This window comes from Anabrus simplex, chromosome 11, assembly GCF_040414725.1.
Source record: "Anabrus simplex isolate iqAnaSimp1 chromosome 11, ASM4041472v1, whole genome shotgun sequence".
Lineage (NCBI taxonomy): Eukaryota > Metazoa > Arthropoda > Insecta > Orthoptera > Tettigoniidae > Anabrus > Anabrus simplex.
In genome coordinates this window covers 60,701,705-60,728,046 of record NC_090275.1, presented here as the reverse complement: position 1 = coordinate 60,728,046, position 26,342 = coordinate 60,701,705, and the positions used below count along the sequence as shown (strand labels likewise).

The 26,342-nt window shown below is 41.7% G+C and overlaps 2 protein-coding genes and 2 non-coding genes across 4 annotated transcripts; all 4 read right to left on the bottom strand.

The window, feature by feature from the left end:
• Positions 1–241: 241 nt before the first annotated feature.
• Positions 242–314, bottom strand: TRNAK-UUU (transfer RNA lysine (anticodon UUU)). The gene has a single exon. It is a non-coding gene; the product is annotated as a tRNA-Lys (tRNA).
• A 4,906-nt stretch (positions 315–5,220) lies between these two features.
• Positions 5,221–8,630, bottom strand: LOC137502689 (lamprin 1.8-10-like). The gene is made up of 2 exons (XM_068229642.1): positions 8,586–8,630; positions 5,221–5,530 (listed from the first exon to the last, which is right to left on the bottom strand). Exons 1-2 carry the CDS (start codon positions 8,595–8,597, stop codon positions 5,270–5,272), a joined length of 273 nt encoding a protein of 90 aa, XP_068085743.1. The 5' UTR covers positions 8,598–8,630; the 3' UTR covers positions 5,221–5,269.
• A 7,603-nt stretch (positions 8,631–16,233) lies between these two features.
• TRNAK-UUU (transfer RNA lysine (anticodon UUU)) lies at positions 16,234–16,305 on the bottom strand. The gene has a single exon. It is a non-coding gene; the product is annotated as a tRNA-Lys (tRNA).
• A 4,832-nt stretch (positions 16,306–21,137) lies between these two features.
• Positions 21,138–26,115, bottom strand: LOC136883037 (lamprin 1.8-10-like). Its single transcript, XM_067155172.2, has 2 exons — positions 26,074–26,115; positions 21,138–21,457 (listed from the first exon to the last, which is right to left on the bottom strand). Exons 1-2 carry the CDS (start codon positions 26,083–26,085, stop codon positions 21,197–21,199), a joined length of 273 nt encoding a protein of 90 aa, XP_067011273.2. The 5' UTR covers positions 26,086–26,115; the 3' UTR covers positions 21,138–21,196.
• Positions 26,116–26,342: the final 227 nt, after the last annotated feature.

The following is a 26,342-nucleotide window of genomic DNA, read 5'->3' as shown; positions in this document are numbered from 1 at the left end:
GTAGTTTATGAATAGATGCATGAAGAAGAAGACAAAACCCTAGACCGTTGTCGGCCTAGATTTTTTCTGCTTACTGAAGTGTTAATTTAAACAAGACGCTTCCAATTCGCAGCTTCAGGAACATCGTCTGTTTCACTGTGCCAATTGCCCTGTGCACTTGACGGGCACATTGAGTGCATTTTACCCCACACCTATTTGAAGGAGATATTCAATTCTAACATTATCCAAGGGACAAAAAGTTCGCCCGAACAGGGACTTGAACCCTGGACCCTTAGGTTAAAAGCCTAATGCTCTACCGACTGAGCTATCCGGGCTTCCCAACAGCGTGTGCACACTTACGCTGTTGCGCCATCAGAGAGAAATTCTGCGAATAAGTAAGGAAAATAATGCAGATAGTTAAGAATGCTTGGAAGCTATGGTGTGATGCCAGAGTGTGGAGGTGACTTTGATATTCGCTATTCTCTGTAATGTATCTACATTTTTACCTTCCTGGTTCAGCCGAGCCCCCAACTTAGTGGAGAATCTCGACTGAATTTCACCGTCAAGCAGAGTTCCGGAGCCTGATGAACACAATCTTGATCACAGTTGGGAACAGGGCATCCTTCCCAGGTTGGAATCAGAATGGAATCAGACGGCCGTGGTCTTAAATTTGATACCATCCTCGAATTCGTCTGGAGGAACAAAACTAAAAACCACACCGAAAAAGGCTGAGTATTAGGATTTCAACCGATATCTAATGAATTGTTCTCACGAAGCTTTTCAGACTCCGTAAAATATCTGCCAGCGCCAGGCATTGAACCTGGGCCATAGTGCTTCACCCTAACTTGTCAAGTTACTTCTTCTTCTTCTTTCTTTCTTTTTTATTCTTCTTTATCAGTTTACCCTCCAGGGTCGGTTTTTCCCTCGGACTCCGCGAGGAATTCCACCTCTAGCGTCTCAAGGGCAGTGTCCTGGAGCTTCAGACTCTGGGTCGGGGATACAACTGGGAAGGGTGACCAGTACTTCGCCCAGGCGGCCTCAACTGCTATGCTGAACAGGGTTCTTGTGGGGAGATGGGAAGATTGGAAGGCATAGACAAGGAAGAGGGAAGGAAGCGGCCGTGGCCTTAAGGTAGGTACCATCCCGGCATTTGCCTGGAGGAGCAACAAAAGCTGTAAGTACTAAAATAAACGCATGATAGGAGTTGATCAGCTAGACCAGTTTGCATCAACATGCATGAGGAAGAAGAAATGATGGATGTTGTTTTCATTGTGTTGTTAGTGCTTGGATGCTGATCCGCAAAGCACAACTTAACCATTCTGAAGACCTCCTGAAGTTTCTTCGTTGCAATGCAGTATTATTATTATTATTATTATTATTATTATTATTATTATTATTATTATTATTATTATTATTATTATTATCATTATCATCATCATCATCATCTGTTTACCCTCCAGGTTCGGCTTTTCCCTCGACTCGGCGAGGGATCCCACCTCTACCGCCTCAAGAGCAGTGTCCCGGAGCTTCAGACATCGGGTCGGGGGATACAACTGGGGAGAATGACCAGTACCTCGCCCAGGCGGCCTCACCTGCTATGCTGAACAGGGGCCTTGTGGAGGGATGGGAAAATTGGAAGGGATAGACAAGGAAGAGGGAAGGAAGCGGCCGTGACCTTAAGTTAGGTACCATCCCGGCATTCGCCTGGAGGAGAAGTGGGAAACCACGGAAAACCACTTCGAGGATGGCTGAGGTGGGAATCAAACCCACCTCTACTCAGTTGACCTCCCGAGGCTGAGTGGACCCCGTTCCAGCCCTCGGACCAGTTTTCAAATTTTCGTGGCAGAGCCGGAAATCGAACCCGGACCTCCGGGGGTGGCAGCTAATCACGCTAATCACTACACCACAGAGGCGGACTATTATTATTATTATTATTATTATTATTATCATTATTATTATTATTATTATTATTACTATTATTATTTAATCAGTTTACCGTCCTGGGTTGGATTTTCTCTCGGAATCAGCGAGGGCTCCCACCTCTTCCGCCTCAAGGGCAGTGTCTTGGAGTGGAGACATTTGGTCAGGGATACAACTGAGGAGGAGGACCCGTAACTCACCCAGGTGACCTCACCTGCTATGCTGAACAGGGGCCTTGTTGGATGATGGGAGGATTGGAATGGATAGACGAGGAAATAGAAGGAAGCGGCTGTGGCCTCAAGTTATGTACCATCCCAGCATTTGCCTGGAGCAGAAGTGGGAACGACGGAAAAGCTCTTCGAAGTTGGCTGAGACGGGAATCTAACCCCCTCTACGAGCCCGTTCCAGTCCTCGTACCACATTTCAAATTTCATGACAGAGCCAGGAATCGAACCCGAATTTCCGCGGGTGGCAGCTCTTCAGACTGACCACTACAGCATAGAGGTGGACTGCAAATCAATAACCCTACAACAAAAAAGAATGAAGAACACTCTCACTAGGGAAGGATGGCCCTGAGACGAACAAAAGCGGGACATATTCACGTACAGTAAATGTAGGCTATGGCGGGACTTCACCCAAATTGCTTCCGTGGATATCATAATCTGTAAATGTATAAACGTAAATAGAGTTGCATGTACATTAGTTAGATCAATCCATCAGTCATCAATGATCAGCATTTCGGGCTGTCGCCTGGGCGGCAGATTCCCTACCAATTTCTTACCAAGTTTTTTCTCAAACATTTCCAACGAACTTAGAAATTTATCGAATATTCTCCTTGTCAATTTATTCCAATCGCCTACTCCTCGTCCCATAAATGAGTATTTTCCCTGTTTATCCTTTTGAATTCCAACTTTATCTTCATATTATGATCTTTCCTATTTTCACAAGCTCCGCTCAAGCTTCTTCGTCTACTTATGTCATTCCACGCCAACTCACCACTGACAGCTCGAAACATACAACACAGTCAAGCATCTCGTCTCCTTGCTCGAAAGTCTTCCCAGACCAAAGCTTGCAACATTTTCGTACCACTAGGTACTCTTTTGTCGGAAATCTCTCAGATCAAATCGTGCTGCTTTCCTTTCAATTTTTCACAGTTCTCGTGCCAAGTAGTCCTGGTGAGGGTCCCATTTACTGGAACCATACTCTAATCGGGGTCTTACCAGAGACTTATACGTCTCTAAATACTCTCATAACACAACCCAGCATTTTCAAACTGTTTTCTTGCGGCAGGAGGTGTGATAGGTGATCTTAACTAATCATGGGTCGCTGAACACGAATCCGTTGTCCGTTTATATGTATCACGTCACGTTTTCTCGCAATAGGTATATCAAAATAAGAGATAGACCTGAATATTGCATTTAAAAAGTACTGAAAAATGTTGATAATTTTGGAAATATTTATATTTATTTGTATTATATATATATTGAAATAGTTGAATATTGTCTTGAATTATTATATACAATGAATAATTTTAGAGTATAAAATTACAATGAAATATTTAGCATTTATTTTAATATAGTCCTAATACTTATTTACACAAAAACACGTAAACAAACAACTCTGAGGCAATGAAAGCAATTTATTTTGACAATTAAACGTGATTTACAAGCAAACAATGTAACTTTTATTCAGTATCTTTATGTATTCATAAATGTGAACAAAGTTTACAGTCCTAGATGTCCGCTTGGAATGAACGCTTGGCTCCCATGCGTCGTCTGACTCTATCAAGTTTGTCTTCTCTTTTCAAACACCAACAGTAGTCGGCCATCATTGGTTCATCCCACCTCCCCTGGTATCTTCTTTCTGCCTCCTTGATGTCCTGATGGAACCTCTCTCCCATCTCTTCATTAACAGCCCCAAGATTTTCCATAAATTGATCGAGATGAGAATGAAGGAAATGCAGTTTCAGATTCATTCTACGCAATTCTTTCATATCACCCAACATCGTTTTCACTATTGTTTCGTATTGTTCATCCTTTACAATTTCCTAGGAACTTCATTATGATGTGTCTTATTGAATTCCATGCATCAAGTTCCACGGCATTCATCATCTGTTCAAAGTTTCTGTCTTTCAGAAGCTTTTTAATTTATGGTCCATTAAAATGCCTCCCTTGACTTTTGCATCAGATAAATGTGGAAATTTGCTTGTAATGTACTTGAAACAGGGGCTACTTTTGTCCAAGGCCTTAACGAACTGCTTCATGATTCCCAGTTTGATGTGTAGCGGTGGCAGAATAATTTTTTGTGGTTCAACTAATGAAGCATTTGTAACATTTGTAACATTTTTCATACCAAGTGTCAAAACTTGTCCCTTGGGCTAGGAACGTGTAGGCTATACCAGTGTTTGTCCCTAGCTCTGCTGTCCCATTCACATAAATAACAAGGGAATTTAGTGTAGCCTGCTTGTTGTTCTAATACAATACCACACACCTTCAAGTCACTACACACATCCCACCGGTGCTCATGATACTTGATTTTATGTAAAACGGTTTGCATTGTGATATTTGTAATTTTCTTGTAGTGAAACGGAATGTGTCACAGGAGTCGAAGCTAGAATGTTTCCGTTATGAAATAGTACAGCCTTTAAGCTCCTCTGGTAAGAATCCACAAACAGCAGATTCGCTGTTATCACAAAGCAGCACTGTGCCGCAATGACACATTTTCAGACATTGAATGGCAAATAACACGAAACCTAGATGTGATACTATAGAACCAATGACATTTCTGAAGTCAGGAGACCTTACTTAGTTAAAATCACGTATCAGATGCTTTGCCGCAGAAATCATGCTGGGTAGTGTAATCGTGTGAAGAGATATGTTACCTTTCTTATCAAACTCGTTAATATGATTTCCCCAATAAAGATCATTCGTTACATCAACACCTATGTAGATACAGTGTTTCTACATGTGGCATTATCACCACATCAAAACAATTATTAAAACTAAGATGACTTTTCATCTTGGTCAAACTTACAACTTGACTTTTCATCCCATTTACCTTCATAACATTGTCTCCTGTCCATCTCACAACATTTTTGAATCACCCTGCAGCCGCTCCTTTTTCAGCACGTGATATTTAAAATTTGAGTATCTGTTGAATAGACGTTCAATCTACCAAATTTTATTTTAGTTAGTGCTCGTCAGGGGAACAGGAAGTTGAACTCAAATCAAAGGTACAATTGCAGGCAATCTTCAGTTTAGTTGTTACGAAATAAAAATTGAAAGTCACAAGTTTTAAAGAGTGCTCAATTTATTAGGAAGGAGAAGTGAAATACAGAGAGAGATAATTTTTAGGGGAGACGAGAAGTGATCTAGACGATGTAATGAGGAGCAGCAGCATAACCATAGGCACCACCATAGGCACCAGCGTAGGCAGGGTAGGCCAGTCTGGAGTAGCCGAGTCCAGAGTATCCCAGGTTGGAGTAGCCCAGGTTAGAGTAACCCAGGTTGGAGTAGCCCAGACCGGCGTAACCGGGGTAGGCGAGACCAGCCACACCACGCTTGTCCTTGCTGGACTCTTCGACGGCAGAAGCGACGACAACCAGGGCGACGATGGCCACGATGAGGGATCCCTGTATCAACAAATGAAATACATAGAAATCAGAGGCAAATATATGATAAATAAATATAAACTAATTTGTTTAGTATGATGTGTCGATAGCCCGTACTTCCATAATGTAGAAAGAGAAACATACATTCTAGGAGTTTCGGTAGACGTTATTCCTAATGTGTATGCAATCCGCATAGCATAAACTTTATGCAGCATGGAGTATACTTGTTTCTCACTTCAGTGTGTTTGCATTCTAACATAACACTGCCTAAAAATCCGAACTCAAACGATAAACTGTATGTTAGTACGATGTTAGTCTCAAGAGCACAAAAAATTAAAAGGCTACCTTGTTAACGCACAGTGTCGAAATATAGAATCTCAGTGATAAAAGTTTAAAAGTGTAACAAGGCTTTATAGTTTTGAAAAAATATTCTGAGGAAGAATTTAGCCCTATAAAGAAATCGGGAGATGGAGAGTAAGGAATAATCGAAAATTTATGGAAACCAACCCCGAATCCTGCGGTGTAGCTTATGAATGAAGTCGAAGACTAAGGTGGGTAGAAATGTTTGGCAGGAAAACTGCTAGATATCGACAGACTACCGGAATGACTTCGAATCAGATAGATCCAGCAAATGGAAGGTAATCTTGTAACAGTTTTCGGCAGACAAATGCAAACAATAGAACACATAGGAGGAAAATTCTGAATGAAGCTAAGAATAGATTGCCGTTCACATGACCACGATGGTGATGATGATTTATGAGCAGAAAGGCAACAGCTGTTAAGGATAAGTCAATCAAAAATGCTATATCATAGACTTTGATTCCAATCCACGATTTGTTAATTAACTTACTAAAATGCTTCGCTTGATCTGAGCTGTTATGTGAAAATGGATGTTGGAAAACATGGCAAAATAAAACAGATGTTCTGCAAGAAGCTGATAAGTTTATATGGAGGAGAGTTACTTAGGCAATGAAAGAAAGAAATCAGACTTGAACGTCTGAATAGAGATCATCCAAGCTGCACGCTCTATCACCTTTGTACCCAGGAATTTGCATGATACTTACTTGATGTGTTGGCTGAAAGAATCTCAGAGCTAGAGTATGTGCCTCTTCAAAAATGGAATTGCCCTTCTAAATGTTCGGATTTCTGGCAGGGAATTTCAAACGCTAAATATTCCCAGAGTCCAGTCCGCCTGTGTGGTGTAGTGGTTATTGTGATTAGCTGCCTCCCTGCAGAACCGGGTTCGATGCCCGGCTCTGCCACGAAGTTTGAAAAGTGTTACGAGGGCTCGAACGGGATCCTCTCAACCGAGTAGAGGTGGGTTCGATTCCTACCTCAACCAACCTGGAAGTGGTTTTCCGTGGTTTCTCACTTCTCCTCCAGGCAAATGCCGGGATAGTACCTAACGTAAGGTCACGGCCGCTTCCTTCCCTCTTCCTTGTCTATCCCTTCCAATATTCCCATCCTCCCACAAGGCCCTTGTTCAGCATAGCAGGTGAGGCCGCCTGGGCGAGGTACTGGTCATCCTTCCCATTGTACCCCCGACCCAATGTCTCACGCTCCAGGACACTACCCTTGAGGCGGTAGAAGTCGGATCACTGGGTGAGTCCGAGAGAAAACCAACCCTGGAGGGTAAACGGATTAAGAAAGAAAAAATAATAATGATAATAATAATCGCCTGGCCTAAGCAACAGTGTACAGATATTTTGACTTGACGCCATCTGACAGGCTGCTCGCCAATTTCCGAGTTGTGTTTTTCTCTAGGCCTACTAGATGACAGGGAAAACCGAATCTCTCTTGGGCGAATGAAAAGAAAACCTACAACCTGTTTTCCAATCAGTGACCGGGTCACGGGTGGAACGAATGAAGACCTGATCTAGTGGCGAGGATAGGAATTATGCCGGATGCCGAAGCCTGTCGCACTCCTCAGGGGCAATGATTAATGATTGCGAGATGAAATGAACTGATAATGGAGAGTGTTGCTGGAATGAAAGATGACAGGGAAAACCGGAGTTCCCTGGAGAAAAACCTGTCCCGCCTCCGCTTTGTCCAGCACAAATCTCGCATGGAGTGACCGGGATTTGAACCACGAAGCCCATGGGTACGAGGCCTACGCGCTGCCACCTGAGCCACGGAGGGTTCTTCTTGGGCGAATATTGCTGAGTTTTAATGAGTTGTATCAGGTAAACACGAAATGTGCTACCGGAGACTTTTATATGCCGACATCATACGACATGGGCGTCACATAGATATTTATTCCGCCCTTCAAAACCCGCTATGTTGGGACACTACCACTGATCCAAAGAAGGACCTAAGGTTAACTCTGTTGATATTGTAATTTACATTACTCATCCAAATAGCAACCAAAACTGACAATGTTCAGATCGTTATTAGATGAACTCGTTCTATTCAAGGGACGCGAAGAAAGTTTTCATTTCCTTTACGTAAATCATAGCTTAAGGAAGTTATTCCTAGGTGCAGATTCTCGAACAGTAATGAAATGACCCCGGATTATGGGCAATAATAGGTTAGAGTGCTACCCAATTTAGTTATTGTGAAGCGACGACTAGCCCGCTCTTTCATAATGTAGTGAGAGTAACATAAATTCTAGGAGATCTAGTGCGCCGTACCCCTGATGTTTATGCAAACTTCATAGCGCAACCATTGTGCAGACTACAGTAGAGTGTACTTGTTATTCCCTTCTGCAGTTTTTCATTCTGACCTATTACTTCCTCAAAGACCGGTCTCTGGTAATGAACTGTAGGAACTGGTAAGGTGACGAACACAATAATTCTCATCCTTCAAGAGAGGAGGATGATATTATCTCTCTGGGTTCAAAAAGCGCACTAGGAATGAGATAGGCGTATATTACAATTGAGCAGGTCTGGAACAAAGTGAGTAACTAAGGGATAAAGGATCTCAATATTTATCGAGATAGGTCAAAAATATCTGCAGAGGAAAACAGAGGCTAAACGATCTACAGCGCGATAAGAAAAGGCAAGAAAGCTGGAGATTCTTTCTTTATTTTTTAGCCATTGTTGTATTAATATTATGAAATAACGTAGTTGTATCTTACCAAGAACTTCATGATGATGCTGTGGTTTGGTGCCTGTGTGGTCAGTGCTGGCTACTGATGAGACAGATACTGGCTGCCTCAAAGTTCTTCTCTTTTATACCAAGTAGCCAGTGGTTGCGTGACCTTCATCCCTCCCCACCAGCGAGGACAGGACAAGTACGTCACGTCCAAAATGAAATACTGCACTAATTTGCCAAGTAAAGGATAGAATTATTCCAACTTCTTAAGCGAAGAAGAAAAGGGTGACTTGAATTGAGGAGAGTAGAAATAATTGTCTGTTCTCAAACGCCAGGTGTATTCAGAAAGAGCCTGAAATGTTGATGGTATTCTATATCATAAAACTGAGAACAAATCCCCAATTACAGTGCACTTTACAAATTAAAGAAGTAACACTGCATATACTAATTGTATTAATAATGATGATAATCAGATATGTGTTAATACAATAAATGAATATTATGATGGCAAGGACTTTAACAATTTCATGTAATAATTACTACAAACTTAACTACTAATTCATTTACGACAGCTTAAGCTTTTCATTCCGCCTAAATCATGACCCTGAGCTGATGGACAATCTTTTGCTTGTCGGAGCCAATATCTGGTTTCACGTTGTTCATGGCCATACTGTTATACTTATTGCATTTTCTGTGAAATGGCACTTTTCACATTTTCCCGGTAGAACGTAAATGAAACACACTTGCGGAACTTGGACTTTTAGTAATGAAATAAAAGACGAATTATCAGAGGTGGTGGAACTTAGACTTTTAATAATGAAATAAAATACGAATTATCAGAGGTCCTATTTACAACATTGTACATAAACATAATATATGCAAGCGATCTAAGAGATTTTAAGTGTGCGTCTATGAGCAGATCCTAGAAGATCATATTCAAAGGAAATTCGTCATAACGTAATTAAATAAACGAATACCGGATTAGTCCGCCTGTGTGGTGTATTGGTTAGCGAGATTAGCTGCCACCCCTGGAGGCCCGGGTTCGATTCCCGGCTCTGACACGAAATTTGAGAAGTGGTATGAGGGCTGGAAAAGAGTCCACTCAGCCTCGGAATGGCAAATGATTAGAGGTGGGTTCGATTCCCACCTCACCCATCCTGGAAGTGGTTTTCCGTGGTTTCCCACTTCTCCTCCAGGCAAATGCCAGGATGGTACCTAACTTAAGGCCACGGCCGCTTCCTTCCCTCTTCCTTGTCTATCCCTTCCAATCTTCCCATCCCCCACCCCCGCAAAGCCCCTGTTCAGCATAGCAGGTGAGGCCGCCTGGGAGAGTTACTGGTCATCCTCCCCAGTTGTATCCACCGACCCAGAGCCTGAAGCTCCAGGACACTGCCCTTGAGGTGGTAGAGGTGGGATCCCTCACTGAGTCCGAGGGAAAAACCAACCCTGGAGGGTAAACAGATTAAGAAGAAGAATAATACTGGATTAAAGCCACTCAATTATTTATTTAATGAAGCCGAGCTTTCAGCCAAATTGCATTGACCTTCATCAGGGCATGATAAGTTCTGCTTCCGACAGTGAGCACAGGAATTCAAAGAAACCTGGAAGTCATGGCCGTAAACGTTTCCATACTCTTTCAATTACTGCGATATCTTTACTGTTACATGGGTCATATAACAGATGATGGTGATTATTGTTTTAAATGGAAGTACAGCCAGGCAAGCATCTTCTATATAATACTAACCAGAGAAAAATGGAAGAGATCCGCCACTGCAAAAAATTAAGATATCGGCCAAGGCCATGAAGGGCGTGAAAATTAAATACTCCCTGGGCCTCGAATGCTGTAATAGATTCGGGGTCAGAAAGGAACAAGAGTTGACCAAGGGACGTCGGATACGATAGATGAGGGTGAGGAGCTTGGCGCAAGTAGGCGGAAGCAAGGCCAGGACGCCCCAGGGTCGCCAGCCCATGCTCCCTAGTTAAGAGCACCAAGGGCCCTTTGTGTCGCCCCTTACGACAGGCAAGCGATACCGTCTGTGTTATTTTAACACCCCCCACCTACGGGAGGATTCTATATAAAAATATTAATTATAATGTTTTTCGCTTAACGTCCGACTAACTACTCTTTTTCGCCAAGGTGCCGGAATTTAGTCCTCCTGGAGTTCTTTTACGAGCCAGTAAACCTAATGACACGAGGCTGAGGTATTTGATCACCTTCAAATACCACCGGACTAAGCCACGATCCATCCTGGTAACTTGAGGTCAGCAGGCCAGTGCCTCAACCGTCTGAGCCACTCAGCCCGGTATTCAGTATAACAACAGCGTATTCAAATCTACAGCGTACTGAAAGTAGTAATAGTTGTTGGTAGTGCATTAAATGGTTGTACATTATGCACGCCAAGTCCATCGGTAAGATCACTTATTGTCTGTCCGTCTATCATTTCTCCAAGAATTTATTGACATTAATAATTTGATTGATTGTCTGAGACCCGTTGAGGAAATACAGATTCCAAACATCAGATAATCATACCCTTGGTGCATACTTTGTAGGCTATTATACCTTTTAGCGTTCAATCTGCAAGATTCTATGAATTAACAGAGTTCTTCCAAAACCTTCCATTTACAACTATCTCTTTAGTCTCGTCTAGTTTCACACGTTTAGTCATTAAATCATTAAAAATGAGTCGAATCTTCGTTCTAGTTCTATCTCTAGTACTTTTAACTTCTATGACCGTATCCATTATTATTTTAGGTAACCTGTCCTACATTCACCTCTACTGGATATGAATTGAATACCGAAGTTCATAATAATAATAATAATAATAATAATAATAATAATAATAATAATAATAATAATAATAATAATAATAATAATAATAATAATAATAATAATAATAATAATAATAATAATAATAAAGAATCCTGACGAAAATTCTCGGCCCCCGAAAAACAGAAGATGGTTATAGACTGAGATCACGCAAAGTTACAGAAGAACTTTCCAACATTGCAGCAGACATCCGCAAAAGACGTCTGAAATTTTATGGGCACGTTCGCAGACTGCCAGCAAGTAGACTGACACACAAGGTTCTCACCTACATAGAAAGTCTGAAAAATATTCCATGGGTACGAGAAGTGAAGAAAGATCTGGAAAAAGCTCAGATGAGCTTAACTGACACCGCGGACAGAAACCTCTATAGGAAAAAATTAACGGATGGAAAGTGCAACCAGAGAACCAAGTGAAAAAGAAGACTGGAGCAAAGTGGACAGAAGAACGAAAAAGGATCCACTGAGAAAGGATGAGAGCTGTTTGGCAACTCAGAAAGAGCTTTGCATGATCCATTGGGTCCATATGCACATAATGATAATAATAATAATGATAATAATAATAATAATAATAATAATAATAATAATAATAATAATAATAATAATGTGTCCGCCTCTGTGGTGTAGTGGTTAGCGTGATCAGCTGCCACCCCCGGAGGCCCGGGTTCGATTCCCGGCTCTGCCACGAAATTTGAAATATGGTACGAGGGCTGGAACGGGGTCCACTCAGCCTCGGGAGGTCAACTGAGTAGAGGTGGGTTCGATTCCCACCTCAGCCATCCTGGAAGTGGTTTTCCGTGGTTTCCCACTTCTCCTCCAGGCGAATGCCGGGATGGTACCTAACTTAAGGCCACGGCCACTTCCTTCCCTCTTCCTTGCCTATCCCTTCCAATCTTCCCATCCCTCTACAAGGCCCCTGTTCAGCATAGCAGGTGAGGCCGCCTGGGCAAGGTACTGGTCATACCCACAGTTGTATCCCCCGACCAAGAGTCTGAAGCTCCAGGACACTGCCCTTGAGGCGGTAGAGGTGGGATCCCTCGCTGAGTCCGAGGGAAAAACCGAACCTGGAGGGTAAACAGATGATGATAATAATAATAATAATAATAATAATAATAATAATAATCGTACGAGAATACGCAGTTCATGGAAAATCTACATCAACATAGCAAATATCTCCGCTATAGATGGGAAACGGCACAGTTTCGCAGGTGTCCTCCTTCAAATATCCTGGAGAAATCGTACTACCATCGGGACTAGCTACTTGCTTTACGTCGCACCAACATAGATAGGTCTTATGGCGACGATGGGATAAGAAATGCCTAGAAGTTGGAAGGAAGCGGCCGTGGCCTTAATTAAGGTCCGACCCCAGCATTTGCCTGGTGTGAAAATGGGAAACCACGGAAAACCATATTCAGGACTGCCGACAGTGGGATTCGAACCCACTCTCTCCCGGATGCAAGCTCACAGCCGCGTGCCCCTGACCGCACGACCAACTCGCCCGGTAGGGCAAACATAGAAAGAGCCACTAAACTCCATAAAGCGTACAGACTAACGTAGAATTACTTCAACGAGTGAGTCATATCGTGTAGTGCAAAGGTGCGACATTACAGGATAGTATTCTTTAACGGAAGCTTTATACGCCTCACGAGCCGTAATGCTTGGAGGTCATTCTCAAATTATAGAAACTGAAAAACAAGAAAATAACATTCTCCGTAAAATGTATGGTCCCACGAGAGAAAATGGAATTTCGATTAAAGGGGAGAACAGCGTACCTCTACTCGTTAACTGACAGGTTCACTGATGCCGTACGCAAGAGACGCCTGAAATTCTATGGCCATATCTATAGACTGGACAGCGACAGACTCACCAAAAGATTATTTAAAGTAATCAACTCAAAGAAGGTCAAAATAAACTGTCTGGAAGAAATTAAGGCCGATCTCCAAATAATGAACATAATGGGCGACATCATAGAAGATCGTGGAACGTTTAGTACAATAGTAGCCAAGCGCAAATTCTGGGAGAAAACTAAAATGGAACCTGGTAGCTAGTGGGCCACAGAACGCAAGTGCTTTCATGAAGAGATTTTGGGAGGGTAAGAAGGTGAAGACCATCAGGTCAAACGCGCTCTCTGAATGGGCATAGAGAAGAAATAATAATAATAATAATAATAATAATAATAATAATAATAATAATAATAATAATAATAATAATAATAATAATAATAATAATAATAATAATAATTGTTACCGTGGTTGGTGGATCAGCAGAGGTGAAATAAGGTGCCGGAGTGAATGGATCTAACTACCAAATCAAGGTTAATTTAAAACTGTAACAAGGTTATATTTTTTCTCTCTTAAAATAAAACAAGTAACAAGTTAACAGATATCAGTATTAAAAACATACAAATCTAGGAAGGACAAGATTGGTGGTACAAACAGAACTTGGGCTTCAAGCCCTCACTTTACACTTCCTGAGCTACACGCTCACCCTAATAACCCTACTTAAGGGCAGAAATCCCCTAATGCCTGGAGCACATGCTCCCAAAATGTCAATGTCAAGCCTCCCAGAGGCACCTTTACAACACTTGAAAAGAGCTGACACGCTCTCAGTTTTTCAAGCCGCTTAAAAGCAATACCAGACTTTACAATTTATTGCCATCAAGGCCTAACTTACAAAAATGGCACGGGGGTATCTTGTACCCAACCTACTGGGCCTCAGCAGAAAAGGAACAGGTAAAGTAAATGGCCCGGAATACTAAAATGAACGGAGGCGTGTACTTGCACTCCTAAATACTCATTCTAAAACCTAAAAGCCACTAGGCCGATGACACAGGGACTATTCCCAAACTATGGAGGTGACTCGTATAATAATAATTTAAGACATTACGGAAAAGGAAAAGACCAGTTAAACGTAGTCACCTCAAACCAACGTGAAGGGGAGCTCGAGAGGGTACAGCACTCTCTATCCCCGATTTGCAGTTAAAGATATTTACATAAGCCGGCAGAAAATTACATTACAGAAAAGTAGGTTACATCGTTAAAATTTCGGACCTATCCCTCGGGTTAAACTGCAGAGCTAGCAAGAAATAAAGATGTTAAACGGCCATTATCTTTCTGACGACCTGCTGCCTGATGAAAGAGGCACCGCCCGCCTCCTGCTTCACATACACACACTTAGTTAGATGTTGATCAAGTGGCCAAGAGCCGTGAAAATCCGCAGCTTATAAACCCTCGGGGAAAGTTCGAGACCTTTCATGAATAATCAAGACACACCCACAGAATTTTATTGGAGGATACAAAATTTACACTCAAAATCGAAGAAGAAGAAGAAGAAGAAGAAGAAGAAAAAGAAGAAGACGAAGAAGAAAGACATGATTGGTTGGAAATTAATTACAGAAATTCTTGATTGGTTAAATTCAAAACAGGCGGAAAGAAAGGATAAATATTACTAACCCAAAAATGAATGAACGAAATTTAGTAAAGAGAAAACTTATGAATACAACATTTCTTCGAATAAAGTTCCTTCACTTCGCACTAGGGTGCATGATCATAGTTTTTTGTAGTGACCTCTCTGAGAGAATGTCCAAATTTTTTGATGAACGGAAAACAAAAACAAGTTGAAATTCACACAGTACTGGCAACTTCATAATCACAAAATTACGGTAGTGACATCTTCAGAGGAAACGTTTAAATAGGTCTAGTTTCAAGTTCAGTGTTTCTCCTGTAGAGGAGTTTTAATTGGCGCAAGATTTAAATGTGCGGCGTAGAGGTGTACCTTCCGGTACAATAATAATAATAATAATAATAATAATAATAATAATAATAATAATAATAATAATGTCCGCCTCTGTGGTGTAGTTTTTATTGTGATTAGCTGCCGCTCCCGGAGGCCCGGGTTCGATTACCGGCTCTGCCACGAAATTCGAAAAGTGGTACGAGGGCTAGAACGGGGTCCACTCAGCCTCGGGACGTCAACTGAGTCGAAGTGGGTTCCATTCCCACCTCAGCCATCCTGGAAGTGGTTTTCCGTGGTTTCCCACTTCTCCTCCAGGCAAGTGCCGGGATGGTACCTAACTTAAGGCCACGGCCGCTTCCTTCCCTCTTCCTTGTCTATTCCTTCCAATCTTCCCATCCCCCACCAAGGCCCCTGTTCAGCATAGCAGGTGAGGCCGCCTGGGCCAGGTACTAGTCATCCTTCCCAGTTGTATCATCCGACCCAATGTCTCACGCTCCAGGACACTGCCCTTGAGGCGGTAGAGGTGGGATCTCTCGCTGAGTCCGAGGGAAAAGCCAACCCTGGAGGGTAAGCAGATTACGAAAGGAATAATAATAATAATAATAATATTAATAATAATAATAATAATAATAATAATAATAATAATAATAATAATAATCGTGCGCCTCTGTGGTGTACTGGTTAGTGTGGTTAGCTTCCACGTCCGGAGTCCCGAACGTGGGTCCACTCAGCCTCGGGATGCCAGCTGGGTAGAGGGGGGGGGGGGTCGATACCCACCTCAGCCATCCTCGAAGTGACCTTCCGAGACTGAGTGGACCCCGTTCCAGCCCTCGTACCACTTTTAAAATTTCGAGGCAGAGCCGGGAATCAAGCCCGGGCCTCCGGGGGTGGCAGCTAACACACTAACCACTACACCACAGAGACGGCAAGCTCCTAACTTTCAGAAGGATTTTCACTTACTGGGGAGTTAAATTTAAACAAGACCCTTCCAATTCACACCTCTAGGAACATCCCCAGTATCACTGCATCCATCGCTCTGTGTAACTGAAGAGCACATACAGAGGCTTATACCTCATACTAATATGAAAGAGGTATTCAATTAATTGTAGCATTATCCAAGCGATAGAAAAACCCGCCCGAACAGGGACTTGAACCCTGGACCTTAGGTTAAAAACCTAATGCTCTACCGACTGAGCTATCCGGGCTATCCGGGCTAACGGATGCTACGTGCACACATCCATTCGTAAATCATCAGAGAGGAATTCAGCGAATAAGCCAATCGATAAAGCGTTGCAGCAAGGGAGCAATGTCAGAATATGGAGGTGGCTTTGAGATTCTCTATTCTCTGTAAATGATCTTTACTTTCCGAAGGAGGAATCACTTGAGACGTTAAGCTCCAAACAGTCCCCTTGCTGTTATTCGACAGGATTAGGCTATCTGCCGAAACATTTCACCTTCTACCACATCATCATCTCGCTCCCAGATGTTGCAGGTCACACATGGGCGTCAAATAGAATAACCTGCACCATGCCTCTTCGGACGCCTGTCAGGACACTTGATTACAGGAAACGTATATCTGAGAACAGACGTGAAATGTTAATGTCGAAAAAGAAGTTTCGTTCGTTCGTAATTTGTTTACCCTCCAGGGTCGGTTTTACCCTCGTACTCATCGAGCGATCCCACCTCTACCGCCTCAAGGGCAGTGTCCTGGAGCTTCAGACTCTGGGTCGGGGATACAACTGGGGAGGATGACCAGTACCTCGCCCAGGCGGCCTCACCTGCAATGCTGAACAGGGGCCTTAGTGGGGGATGGGATGGTTGGAAGGGATAGACAAGGAACAGGAAGGGAAGCGGCCGTGGCCTTAAGTTAGGTACCATCCCGGCATTTGCCTGAAGGAGAAGTGTGAAACCACGGAAAACCACTTCTAAGATGGCTGAGGTGGTAATTGAACCCACCTCTACTCAGTTGACCTCCGGAGGCTGAGTTGACCCCTTTCCTGCCATCGTACCACATTTCAAATTTCGTGGCTGAGCCGGGAATCGAATCGAACCCTGGCCTCCGGGGGTGGCAGCTAATCACACTAACCACTACACCAAAGAGGCGGACTTTTGCAATTCTTATTTCTGCAAATTAACACCAACTCTGATTTAGTTTTTATCCTATGCATCAAATACGTGGATTTCACCTAACCTTAACCACCACCGAGTAGAGATATTTGGTTCCCATTTTTACACCAAGCAAATGCTGGAGATGTACCTGAATTACGGCCACGGCCGTTTCCTTCCCACTTCTAACTCTTTTCTGTCCCATCGTCGCCATAAGACGTATCTGTGCCGGTGCGACCTAAATTAACTAGATAGAGGCGTTTGAGATGTGATGCTGACAACGAACGTTTCGCATTCCACGGGTAGCATACAGAACTAGCGCATCCATCTTAGTAACGAAGGTTGTGTTACCTGATCTTCATGAGACTTAAAACTTAATGCAAAAGTCGTTCTTTGGGCACTTTGCTCGCAGCCCCTTCATGGAGAAATTGGTGGCCCAAGGGAAGTCCAACGAGAAGTCACGACATGATAAGCTGCGAACCCGCTGATCAGATGCTTTAGAAACCCGGCTCAATATCAAACTGGAGCAAGCGATCCGGCTGGCTGAAGAGGGTAGCCAATGGTGAGGAGCGGTATGCCATGCACTACGTACCAACGCACCATAATCATAGCATTGTCGCCATCACATGCCTGTAAAGACGTTCGGATTATAATGATTAGGGCCCGGATGTTTATGCAGTAATAGGTTAGAATGCAAACTTACTGAAGCGATTAACAAGTAAAGTCTATCTGCACGACGGTAATGTTAAGAGGTTTGCATAAACATTAGGGGTCCGGCCATTAGAACCCCTAATGTTTATCCAAACCTCTTAACATTACCGTCGTGCAGATAGACTTTACTTGTTAATCGCTTCAGTAAGTTTGCATTCTAACCTATTACTGCATGAACATCCGGGCCCTAATAATGATGATAGCCAAATAGTTGAGTGTCTCAGCAACAAAATCATCAGTTACCCCTGTTGATCAGTGGTAGAGTGTCTGTCTCCGGAATCCAAGTTCTTGCCTTCAAACCTGGGAGAAGCAAACTGATTATTAGAGGCCGAAGAAAGTGCATTCAGCGCTTGATGTTGTACGATGTCTGCGTGTGAGATATTTCTGATGATACATTTGGGGTGTATAGAAAATAATAGCCATAGGTCGCCTCACACAGTAACAGTTTCCGTGTCAACTGTTCACATAAAACTGCTTCTACTACAAGATGTCCAAAAACTAAGCGTACAGTACGCACTTTACACTTGAAATTTGAAGTGGTTCTTACAACAGTCTACAGATATTGAAAATGTCTTTCTTGTGGCCTGAAGACGTGCTTGCACACGATGCTTCCTATTGTTGAATACTTTCTGGAACCAGTGCTCTTCATTCTCATACTCACTGAGATGGGCCACGAAATGTTGAAGAATTTCAATGTGGTAAGGCCTGTGTTAATGGGGTCGTGAAAGAAAATTGGCCCAATAACACGCGGCTAACTTAAGGAACACCATATCCTGGTCTTCTGATGGTCTAGAGCCATTTTCCTCCACTCTTAGAGCTTTCAGTGCTCCAGACACGAGTGTTCTGATTGTGAACGTTTGCAAACACTTGAAACCCCCATGTCATTCCTAAATATTATCTATATTACACTAAATAGTTACATTTTAGACACCTTGTACTTCGTTCACTTTGTTAGTCTTTTTCTCAGTTACTTCCCAGTTATGAGCCCTATATGGAGGGATGATTATCCTACTGTGTGTGTCAGTGGTGTTTGAGTGTTCTATGTAAACGAAATGAAATGGTGTATGGTTCTTAGTGCCGGTAGTGTCCGAGGACATGTTCGGCTCGCCAGGTGCAGGTCTTTTGACTTGACTCCCGTAGGCGACCTGCGCATCGCGGTGAGGATGAAATAATGGTCAAGACGACGCATACACCCAGTCCCAGTGCCAGCAGAATTAACCTATAATGGTTAAAATCCCCTACTCTGCCTGGAGTCGAACCCGGGACCCCTGTGACCAAAGGCCAGCACGCTAACCATTTAAACACGCAGCCTGACTATGTTAACGAAGATTTATTAAGACAAACGCAAATTGCTAAAACCCGAGATAGAGGGTTTTATACAGATGCGGATAAAATACCTGGCCGAGTCGGGAATCGAACACAGGACTCCACTATTCTGACCAATTAGCGAATGAATAAGGCATCTGGCAAAGTGTAGCGGCACGCCGAAAATGACAGACAGGTGGTTATAATGAAACAAAATCTAAATGACTGCAACACGACAGTTGAGGCCTTATTATTATTATTATTATTATTATTATTATTATTATTATTATTATTATTATTATTATTATTATTATTATTATTATTATTATTATTATTATTATTATTATTTAATATTATTATTATCAGCCAAGAAGAGTTATAGTGAGTTTTTTTATTAATGAAGCGAGGTAGGGAATAAGATTTTAATATCATGATCGCCTGTCCCGAATAATGAGGGACAATCCTGCATTTCGAGATTTTATAAAATACTCCAACCAATTATTGCCCCACAAATATTATGTTTTCAGTTAATTATAATTAACTGTTTTCTCCGTGTTTCAATTACTGTTTTTTTTGGCTTCACGTCGCACAGACACAGGTGGGTCTTATGGCGACAATAGCATAGCAAAGAGCTAGGATTGGGAAGGAAGTTAAGGCACATCCCCACCATTTACCCGGCGAGACAATGAGACACCGTGGACAATGTAATTCGAACCCACTATCTTCAGAATGCAAGACCACAGCTGCGTGCTCCTAACCCCAAGGAAACCATCTCAGTTTTCTGCTTCTTACGATGGTTTTCGATGGTTTCAATAATCGATAATGAAATGTTGCCCATACTATCATCTGGGTTAGGAAATTTATTACCTAGATGTGATATGCTGAAAATAAATGTTGGCTTAGCACTGCGGTGCTTTTGACCCTAGGTACATAAAAAATCAAACCAATGCTTCACTCCTTGCAGTAATTTTGTGAAAACGGGAATAGAACTAATAAAATATAAACGATGATTTTACAAATTCGTTAGTAGGTCTACAAATAAACGACTAAGTCATTTGTCTTTCCGTACTCTATCTATGCCTGCAAACATTACAAATTTCCTCTTTAGTGTTCCAAATGTAAAACATGGTTTATAAAACAAATTTTCCTGTGGGCAAATAAAATGGTCACGGCCATCGATCAAACTAAATTCAGGTGACCATCAGAAATAATACGTAGCCTACTGTCTGGGAATCCATCCATACCTCACATCACAGCCTGCGTGTTTGCTAGGTTACACTTCTGTCACAAATTTGGTTACAGGCCACTAATTGGTTACACATATATTCGGAAGGTCTGTAGCACTAAGACCTAATTATATCACAAAGAGGATTGAATTCTTACTCAAAATTACTTACTATCCTGTATTCTTGAAAATTCTGCTGTTTCCCTCTTTTCCGTTCCTCATTCCTCGACTGTGGAACTAGTCACCCTGTATGTAGAGATTCGTTTGGAAACTCTACCTGAAGAACTAAATATGTGCTCCTGTGCAGAAATGTTATCATTCTCATTTGCATGAACTAGTTCAAAAATGTTCTATAGAAGATTTTACAACACTCTTGTGAGCAATGTCAAATGTGTTGATCAATTTAATTTTTATGTGCAGATCAGGAAGGGCATTTCTAATCTAAATTACTCATATCAGTTCTCAAACGATCCGATAATAAAGTGTTTTGTGCATCTTTTTCAGCACTTAATTCTTCAAATTTAAGGACCAGTTGAGTGGAGGTTCAGCCTACCAAATTTTATTTTAGGTAGGGCTGGTTAGGAAAACATGAACGTGAACTCAAATGAAAGGAACAATCACAAGGCAATCTTCAGTTTAGTTGTTACGAAATAAAAATTAAAATCACAAGTTTTATAGAGTGCTCAATTTATTAGGAAGGAGAATTGAATTACAGAGATAGAGAATTTTTAGGGGAGACGAGAAGTGATCTAGACGATGTAATGAGGAGCAGCAGCATAACCATAAGCACCACCGTAGGCACCAGCGTAGGCAGGGTAGGCCAGTCTAGAGTAGCCGAGTCCAGAGTATCCCAGGTTGGAGTAGCCCAGGTTAGAGTAACCCAGGTTGGAGTAGCCCAGACCGGCGTAACCAGGGTAGGCGAGACCAGCCACGCCACGCTTGTCCTTGCTGGACTCTTCGACGGCTGAAGCGACGACAACCAGGGCGACGATGGCCACGATGAGGGATCCCTGTATCAAGAAATGAAATACATAGAAATCATGGGCATATAAGATAAATAAACTCCGGATATTTTCTCAGCAATAGGATAGAACGTAAACTATTTTGGTTTGTGTGAAGTGCTGACTAGCTCCCTCTTCCATAATGTAGCAAGAGATACATAAATTCTAGGGGTTTTGATAGACTGTACCCCTAAAGTTTATGCAAACCTCATAGCACAACCGTTATGCAGTGTGGAGTATACTTGTTACTCCCTTCATTCTGACTGCATTCTGACCTATTCCTGCCTGAAAATCCTTGCTCAAATGATAGTGTATGTTAGTACAACATTATCAAGAACACACAAAATCAAAAGGCTACAAAACCATGAAATTACCGTGCTAACTTACAGTAACGAAACATTTAATCTCAGTGATAAAAGTGCAACTATGCTTTATACTTTCGAAAACGATGTTCTGAGGAAGATGTTCGGCCCTATAAATTAAACCGTGACATAGAGAGATAGGTACAATCAACACTTATGCAAATTCTACAACGTATCCAGCATTGTTTCTATTGGACAAAGTTTATAACTTCTGACAGGAAAAACACCAGATGATAAGAGACTATCGGGCAAACCTCGAATCAGATAGAACTAGAAAATGGAATTTAATCTAGAAACATTTGTGAACTGACAAGGGAATTAAATCAGTATAACATGTTTGAGAATAAGTGTATGAGGCCAAGGCGGTTCATATAACTTCAATGATGATGATGATGATGATGATGATGATGATGATGATGATGATTATGATGATGATGGTTTAAAAATTCAATTAAACTCTTGTCCTTGTCCTGACGGGTGCAGCTGTTTTCACGCACACCCTCAGTAGAGGTGAGCTGCATGTATCATTTTAACCACATTAGAGCTCTCTTAACATTCTTAAACTTGTGGCAGTACCGGGAATCGAACTAGGGTCCTTGAGGACGGCAAGTAATAGTGATAACGGTGACGATTAAGAGGCGGCATGGTGGTGATGAAGATGACTATGATTATTTCTGAACAGAAAGGCAACAAGGGTTAAAGGTAAACAAAATCGCAATCAGTCACACATCATATACTTTGTATTCGATCCTCCATTTGTTATGTAACTTTCGCTTGATATGAGCTGTTATGTGAAAATGGAGCTTCTGTGCGAAGCTGAAAAGTGACAATCATTTGGGCAATAACGGAAAGGAATAACACCTGATCATCTAAATAGATATCATCCAAGGAAGGATTGGGAAGAAAGGGAAATCAAATAAAGTGAGACTTAAACTTGATTGTGGTATTTAGTGAAATCTAAGCACAGGTCCCACAGTTTAAATATGGAGTTCCGTAAAATTGCGCTGTCATTTACAAAGAGTTTCTTAATACTGGTACACAAACTGAAAAGCTAGCATTTGATCCTATTTCCTTATTTCTGATTGCATTAAGTTTTTAAAATGAGGAAAAATGCAAATTAACCATTAAATAGAAATAAAATTTAAAATGTGTTCCTTTAGAGCAGCCTTGACGAAAATGTGATTTCACGCTTAGTCACTGTATATGAAACCTGCATAGCACCGATCTACGTGGAAGAAACCAGAAGTGGAAGTGTTGCAACTATTTTTACACAATGACAAATGTTCATTATACATACAAGTACGGTAAATATAATTCTGTATAGTACGGAGCTAAAAAATTCAACAGAAAATGCGGAACAACGAAGTTTGAATACTTATCTCTGGACAATGATTATATTACGTCCCACTAACTACTTTTATGGTTTAAGAGATGCCGAGGTGCAGGAATTTAGATCCGCAGGAGATATTATTCGTGCTAGTAAATCTACCGGCAAGCGGCTGACGTATTTGAGCACCTTCGAATAACACTAGTCTGAGCCAAGATCGAACCTGCCAAGTTGGGCTCAGAAGGCCAGTGCATCAACCGCCTGAGCTACTCAGCCCGGCTGACAAAGATTTAGAAATATTAACATCTACCAAGTCCTTGCAAGTGTCTTTCATCGTAACATCACAGTGCAACTCTTTAAAGATAAAATTGAAAATCTATCCTCCACCATACACCGCTATCAGCACGTCAAATACAAATAGAAACAATGTCGACTGCCGGCCAGGCAGAGGATGGAGTTGGGAGAGTTTTGTTAGCAAGAGAATGCACAATGAGTCAAAATATGGGCCCTAATTGCGAGTCACATTTTTGTCATGGCTGCTTTTGAATAAAGTTTTCATCCTATGGCTTCAGTGTGCTGAAACACTGCGTTTCTATTAATTCCGGCTCCATGGCTAAATGGTTAGCGTGCTGGCCTTTGGTCACAGGAGTTCCGGGTTCGATTACTCGATTACTGGCAGGGTGGGGAATTTTAACCATCAGTGGTTAATTTCGCTGGCACGGAGGCTAGGTATATGTGTCGTCTTCATCATCGTCATTTCATCCCAATCATTACTCGCAGGTCGCCTACGGAAGTCAAATGAAAAGACCTGCACCTGGCGAGCCGAACCTGTCCTTGGACACTCCCGGCACTAAAAGTCATACGCCATTTCATTTGTTTATATTAAGTCTGTACGTGGATATTAAAGGAATATTAAAGGGAAATTAAGTAATTCTACTAGCTCAGGGATGTGTATTTCGAGAAGTAGATAGGGGACAAAATAATTATTATCATAGAAAGGCTAGAGTGTCAAGTCGGAAAAAATAGTTGAACACTATTTCACTTACAATGTAAGGTTTTTAAAAGGTGGCAGCCTTGAACTCTTCTACTCCATTGGCCACTGTGACCTTAGAAGAGTTGAGCGGTCTTAGTTTACTTAAATTAGAACAATACTCACTATTCAAATTGACATAAGAAAATAACTGAATACCATTTACCTGGGCATTGGTAATCTAGTCAGTACCCTTTGACAGACCAAGGACCAATTATCAACCATCCATAAACGATGATCACCTGCGGTATAGTGATCACGTCTTTCAACTCCCACTCTACTGTAGCTAAGATCACGTGGCTGTTCATCCAAGTATTGACTGAACCGAGAGTTCATTAAATTTGTAGATCATAATTCTACACTTGAACGTCCATTCAAGACTACCCAATGTAGAACAATCAATGCTATAGATCATAAAGAGTCTAGATAACGTAAAGGCTTACACGAATGGTAATTTCGGCATGAAGTAAGGTAGAGTGATAAGCTGTACGTTCAGTCACATTTTTCCTCAGGAATTAACATGGTACTTACTGTGCTGCTGAATGAGTGAAACTCAGGGCTTTGTGCCTTTTCAGAAATGGAAGTTTCTTTATAAATTTTCATATTTTGACAGGGATTAAAATGCCAAATCATAATACAAAAGTCCCACAAAAAAATAGTCGTAGCCAATGTCCTAGAACTGGCTGCGGCCACTATATTTGAAAATGAAAGTGGAACTAGATAACCATCTCCAATTTTAACCCTGTAATAATAATAATAATAATAATAATAATAATAATAATAATAATAATAATAATAATAATAATAATAATAATAATAATTGTATGGACTCAGCTACCATGTGCAGGTATTTTTATTTGACGCCATTTGGCTGTCAGCTCGACGTTGCGTTTTACTCAAGGCCTACTAGATGGCGGAGTAAATCGAATCTCTCTTGGGCGTCTGCGGCTGAGCATCAATCAATTTTGTCTTGTAAACACCAAATGTGTCACCAGAGATATTTTATATGCCGGCATCCTACAACATGGAGTGTCGCGTGGACATTTTCTTTCCGCCCTTCAAAAATTCGACCGCTGCTGCCGGGTTTGAATGCACTATGTTGGGATCCGGAGGCCAACACTTTACCAATGATCCAAAGAGGGAGCTCATTTTTGCCCTGTTGAAACTACGGCTTGCATTTCACATCCAAATAGCAAATAAAACTGAGAGTGTTCATATCGTAATTGGATGATCTCGTGCTTTTCAAGAGACGTGAAGAAATTGGCCAATTTACATTACGGAAATCACAGCCTAGGTAAGTTACTCTTAAGTGCAGATACTCGAACAGTAATGAAATGATCCCGGATTATAGGCAATAATAGGTTAGAGTGCGAGCTAATTTAGTTATTAGGAAATTACGACTAGCCCGCTCTTCTATAACGTACCGAGGGTAACATAAATTCTAGGGGTTCTCATGGACCGTACCCCTAATGTTTATGCAAACCTTCCAGCATAGCCGTTGATCAGACTAGTGTACTGTCCTTCTCACTCACCTCCAACCTATTAGTAATGAACTAAAGGCATCGATAAGATGACGAACACAGTAATTCTCATCCTTCAAGAGAAGAGGAAGATATAACCTATGTGGCTTCAAGAAGTGCACTAGGAATGAGACAGGGCGTATATTACAACCGAGGATATCTGGGACAAAGTGAGTCATTAAGTGATAAAGGATCTCGATATTCGCCCAGTTAGGCCTAAGATTTCTGCAGAAGAACAGGTCAGAAATAAGACAGAGGCTAAACGATCACTGGCTAGAAAGGGAAGAGCAGGGAAAAAAAACCTTGAAGGCTATTGTGTTTTATAGCCAGTCAATGGCTGTATTAATGAAGAACCAAAGTACGTAACTAAGGTAGCTGTATCTTACCAAGAACTTCATGATGATGCTGTGGTTTGGTGCCTGTGTGGTCAGTGCTGGCTACAGATGAGACAGATACTGGCTCCCTCAAAGTTCTTCTCTTTTATACCAAGTAGCCAGTGGTTGTGTGACCTTCATTCCTCCCCACCACCGAGGACAGGGCAAGTACGTCACGTCCAAAATGAAATATTGCACTCGTTTACCAACGTAAAGAATTGACTTTTTCCATCTTCTTAAGCGAAGAACGAAAGAGTATCTCGAACTGAGAATTAGTGGAA